Consider the following 5967-nt stretch of genomic DNA (forward strand, 5'->3'; position numbering starts at 1 on the left):
CACATCTGAAATAGCAGATATTTGTAGTAGCTACATATGAAGTTCGTACAGATATCACATCTGAAATAGCAGATATTTGTAGTAGCTACATATCAAGTTCATACAGATATCACATCTGAAATAGCAAATATATGTAGAAGCTACATATCAAGTTCATACAGATATCACATCTAAAATAGCAGATATATGTAGTAGCTACATATCAAGTTCACACAGATATCATATCTAAAATAGCAGATATATGTAGAAGCTACATATCAAGTTCATACAGATATCACATCTAAAATAGCAGATATATGTAGTAGCTACATATCAAGTTCATACAGATATCACATCTAAAATAGCAGATATATGTAGAAGCTACATATCAAGTTCATACAAATATCACATCTAAAATAGCAGATATATGTAGTAGCTACATATCAAGTTCATACAAATATCACATCTAAAATAGCAGATATATGTAGAAGCTACATATCAAGTTCATACAAATATCACATCTAAAATAGCAGATATATGTAGTAGCTACATATCAAGTTCATACAGATATCACATCTAAAATAGCAGATATATGTAGTAGCTATATATCAAGTTCATACAGATATCACATCTAAAATAGCAGATATATGTAGTAGCTACATATCAAGTTCATACAGATATCACATTTAAAATAGCAGATATATGTAGAAGCTACATATCAAGTTCATACAAGTATCACATCTAAAATAGCAGATATTTGTAGAAGCTACATATCAAGTTCATACAGATATCACATCTAAAATAGCAGATATATGTAGTAGCTACATATCAAGTTCATACAGATATCACATCTAAAATAGCAGATATTTGTAGTAGCTACATATCAAGTTCATACAGATATCACATTTAAAATAGCAGATATTTGTAGAAGCTACATATCAAATTCATACAGATATCACATCTAAAATAGCAGATATATGTAGTAGCTACATATCAAGTTCATACAGTTAAAACAGTTGTAAGTAAGGAATGATCTAAGATTTGTTAAATGCCAAGTTGTTGTTGTATATCCCAGCACATTTTTTCAAAAATATAAATTCATGTTGTGCAGGTTTTGTTTATAAATACATAACAATATGAGGCTATTTTATTGCCAAGCAGTCTTGAGATGATTTGTGGCTTATGTATTTCTGGCCTTTCCAAGAACCCACATCAACAGAGCACACACTACATAGAATTTTTCAGTGGTCCTTGTTCATATATAGCCACAGTAAATCAGTATGAATTGTTGCTGGTGTTGTCACTGTTTTAGATATTGGTTTTTATAATCTCTCCTCTCGTAGACATTAAGCATCTAACAGTGCTTTAGTATATAAACACTTTGATGCTTCTCCTGTTTCTATTACCTACTGTTTACTCCTGTAGGTCACGTTAGGAACTTTTAGCAGGGCACTTTATTATTTTAGTAACCAGTAACTAGATTTTCTATTTGTATATTTTAGTTTTCTTTACATTTTTAATTCTTACAAAGGAGACTAGAGTGGTCACCAGAGAAGAGGGAGTTAAATATGCAAGAAAACATTCCATGCTGTTTATCGAAGCTAGTGCTAAAACTCGAGATGGAGTTCAGTGTGCCTTCGAGGAACTAGTTGAAAAAGTATGAATTTGTTATTTTATTTTTACCTTTAAGAATTTTGTAAGACATGCGTAGATCAGAAATAAAAACACTGATGATGGTACAAATAAAAACACTGATGATGGTACAAATAATAACATTGATGATGGTACAAATTATGTGCAGATCAGAAATAATAACATTGATGATGGTACAAATTATGTGTAGATCAGAAATAATAACATTGATGATGGTACAAATTATGTGTAGATCAGAAATAATAACATTAATGATGGTACAAGTTATGTGTAGATCAGAAATAATAACATTGATGATGGTACAAATTATGTGTAGATCAGAAATAATAACATTGATGATGGTACAAATTATGTGTAGATCAGAAATAACAACATTGATGATGGTACAAATTATGTGTTGATCAGAAATAATAACATTGATGATGGTACAAATTATGTGTAGATCAGAAATAATAACATTGATGATGGTACAAATTATGTGTAGATCAGAAATAATAACATTAATGATGGTACAAATTATGTGTAGATCAGAAATAACAACATTTAATATTATTATTAAAATAATATTAGGCCTAATAAGCAACTGCACTGATTTGTTATTTTTTACTTTAGAAGTATTGTTAATATTATGTAGTCGGGACGTTAGTAATAGTTGTTAGTATTATCTCAACCGTAGGTAACTGTATTTCCTGTGAAACTATAGATAATTCAGACTCCAGGATTGTGGGAGACGGACAAAGCATCACACTTAAAGCTAAGTGATAGTGCATTACAACATGAAGGTGGACAATGTGGAGCTTACTGTATCATATAAGGACTACATGGACTGTCTAATCATGCTGTTGATGCTGAGACATTGAAGTAAGACTACAGCATGTGTGAAGATCAGAATTGAAGGGATCAATCAGTTTCCATAGTACTGATAACCAGTTTTTCAGCGGGTGTATTTTTTTCAAGAATCGTATATAAAGAAGTAATTTAGAACCTAAAGTTCTGGAAAGATATGCTGGTGAAGAAGAAAAAAATCAAGTTAATTTGAAATACATATTTTATAATTCTGGTAAATGTTGTTTATTTTATACATACTTCCTGCTTTTTCAGTAAATTTATTTTATGAGAAAGTTTTTGATTTATGTTTACTTGGAAATTCAGTTGTTGCTTGTCTCAAATATATGTTGATATTAGCCCAATTTATCAGTAAGTTTTGGAGTTATTACATACGTGTTTGTAGTACTGCTAGTCGTGACGTTATAACTGATGTGTAAATACAGTTGTTCTGAGCTGATGCAAAAATAAATTGAATCCTGGTCAGTTTAATGTTATTGTACAAATACGTACAGATGAGGATAATTTTCTTTTATTGTAATTCATTTGATACATTGTGAAATCTCAATAAAATGTGTTTTATACTTGAAGTTAGGTTCGTAGTTTTAACATTGAAGTACGATATGTAACAATATATATTATGGAAGTTATTTTCATGTTACATTTCTTTGGCAAACCTTGAAACATCTCTTTAAGAAAGGAAAAATATTGCTTGTGAAGTTCAGTAATTATTGTTTAACTAAGATCTGGAAAATTGTCTGTTAAATCATTATGATTTTAACTGGAACCTCATCTAGTAACTTGCTTAAAAAGGGTTTCAGAATTTGCAAGAAGACTTAAGCAGAAACTTTTACAAAAACAATGTGTATATAATTTCCTTTTCCAAGTGTTAAAAATACATAATCTTATGATTTACTGTAACCCACAGTTGGTGTTCTAAAATACTAGACTGTGATATTGTACATAAGACTACCTATCTGATTTACAGTAACCCACAGTTGGTGTTCTACAATACTAGACTGTGATATTGTACATAAAACTACCTATCTGATTTACAGTAACCCACAGTTGGTGTTGTAAAATACTAGACCGTGATATTGTACATAAAACTACCTTTCTAGAGGGAAGAGTAGAGCAGTGATTGGGAGAATTCATCAGTTAGAAACTAAGGTAGAGCAGTGATTGGGAGAATTCATCAGTTAGAAACTAAGGTAGAGCAGTGATTGGGAGAATTCATCAGTTAGAAACTAAGGTAGAGCAGTGATTGGGAGAATTCATCAGTTAGAAACTAAGGTTGAGCAGTGATTGGGAGAACTAACATTTAAATCTGATAAAACTAGCATTTCTATCAACAAGGCCACAACAGTTTTCTTTAACAAAGAAAGTAAACAAATTAACACCACCTGCTGGGATAGTTAGTTAAACAGTTGTTAAGTATTTTTTCTTGGTAAAGGCTTAAACTATTATAAAAAGTTTTGGAAATTTTTAAATTATAGAATTTGTTGATTTTTATTTATTTAGTGAATAATTGAATTTATAGGATTCAGTAAAATCATTAGTTTTCTGTCACTGTTTGTAAGTTTATACAAAAATTGATAATATTTCTGCAACTTTGTTCGTATACACCATGTATTAAGTTATTGACTGGTCTGCTGTGACTTTACTGTATAATTATATCAAGTTTATTTTGTTATATATTAGACTAATTCTACTAGGTTGTAACATTTCTTAAGAAACATAGTGAGACCTGGTTTCTAAAACAATTATATTGTCTGTTTATAAACTTCTATTCAAGTACAGGAATGCAAAAAATCTTAATATTATTATTAAATAATAAAATTGGTTATTAACTACTAACACAGTGTCTTGAGGACTGATGCTGAAATATGATTCTGTGTTTTGAGAAACAGTAGTTGTATTAAGATTACAGATATTTGTAAGCTAGGTTTTGTATACAGCACCTAAAAGTTTATCTGATTACAGCCCAGCGTATTCTTTATACTGTAATCCAGTATTTATTCACTGGCTTGTGCTTTCTTGAGTTAAAAAAGACAAATTTGATTGGAGTGTTTGGATACTGCTGTGTTACATTATCTTATTACAGTATTTGTGATGATCAAGATTATTCTGGAGTTTGTCGATACATGATCAATGAATATCATGATTAGTGAATATATCTCTTCTGTGGTTGTTGGACCGTTCTGATTAGTGAAGAGTTTGGTTCACAAACAGTCTGTAATTTAGTAGAAGAAATTAGACAGTATGTAAAACCGTGATATTCTCTGTGTTGCTGCCTCTTCTCTGAATAGGTTTAACTGAAAGGGAACTTGACGATATCAGTGGTTCCCACAGTATGTAAAACCGTGATATTCTCTGTGTTGCTGCCTCTTCTCTGAATCGGTTTAACTGAAAGGGAACTTGACGATATCAGTGGTTCCCACAGTTCTATAATTAGCTCATACATATAAGAAGGTTTTGTTATATGTACGAGGGAGGTAAAACCTAAATACCATAGTTTACCATACGTTACAGCAATGTATATATCTTTTAAATAGCCTCCACTCACCATCTTATCCTCGTTTTATTTCAACAAATTTAAGGTATGTTTATATAGTATACTTTACAAGTTCAGTAATGAACAGGTTCCCACGGTTAACAAAAGTTCAAACTTAAGTTTCTTTTTTTCATATCCCTCTAATTCTATACTCAGACATATTCCATTCATTTCCACTCACCATCTTATCCTTGCATTATTTCAACAATTTAAGGTATGTTTATAGAGCATACTTTACAAGTTTCAGTAATGAACAGGTTCCACAGTTAACAAAAGTTCAAACTTAAGTTTCTTTTTTTTCATATCCCTCTAATTCTATACTCAGACATATTCCATTCATTTCCACTCACCATCTTATCCTTGCATTATTTCAACAAATTTAAGGTATGTTTATATAGCATACTTTACAAGTTCAGTAATGAACAGGTTCCCACGGTTAACAAAAGTTCAAACTTAAGTTTCTTTTTTTTTCATATCCCTCTAATTCTATACTCGGACATATTCCATTCATTTCCACTCACCATCTTATCCTTGCATTATTTCAACAAATTTAAGGTATGTTTATATAGCATACTTTACAAGTTCAGTAATGAACAGGTTCCCACGGTTAACAAAAGTTCAAACTTAAGTTTCTTTTTTTTCATATCCCTCTAATTCTATACTCGGACATATTCCATTCATTTCATCTTCATGGTGGTTTTTACAAAAGTCAAATAGTAAACAGTTAATTCTTTATTTTTTCAGTAATTCCAGATTCCCTGACATCATTGTCCTTTATTCTTTATTATAACTACTAAACAAAAGTTAGCTGATCATCTCGAATACTTCTTTCAATCTAGTTCTCTGTCCTCATCTAGCTGAACCCGAAGTGTGCTTGCTACACGATTACTTTCACTCTACTTCTCTGTCCTCATCTAGTGTAGCAAGCACACTTCGGGTTCAGCGATTACTTTCAC

General features: G+C 30.8%; 1 protein-coding gene across 1 annotated transcript in view; it reads left to right on the forward strand.

The window, feature by feature from the left end:
• LOC106476117 (ras-related protein Rab-18-like) overlaps positions 1 to 3047 on the forward strand; it is a 4473-nt gene extending 1426 nt beyond the window's left edge. Inside the window, exons 2-3 of the mRNA XM_013936787.2 lie at positions 1511 to 1636; positions 2336 to 3047. Of these exons, the coding sequence (XP_013792241.2) occupies positions 1511 to 1636; positions 2336 to 2446 (237 nt within the window). The 3' untranslated portion in view covers positions 2447 to 3047. The remainder of the gene's footprint in view (positions 1 to 1510; positions 1637 to 2335) is intronic.
• The last annotated feature ends 2920 nt before the right edge of the window (positions 3048 to 5967 follow it).

Source organism: Limulus polyphemus, unplaced genomic scaffold, assembly GCF_000517525.1.
Source record: "Limulus polyphemus unplaced genomic scaffold, Limulus_polyphemus-2.1.2 Scaffold9842, whole genome shotgun sequence".
NCBI lineage: Eukaryota > Metazoa > Arthropoda > Merostomata > Xiphosura > Limulidae > Limulus > Limulus polyphemus.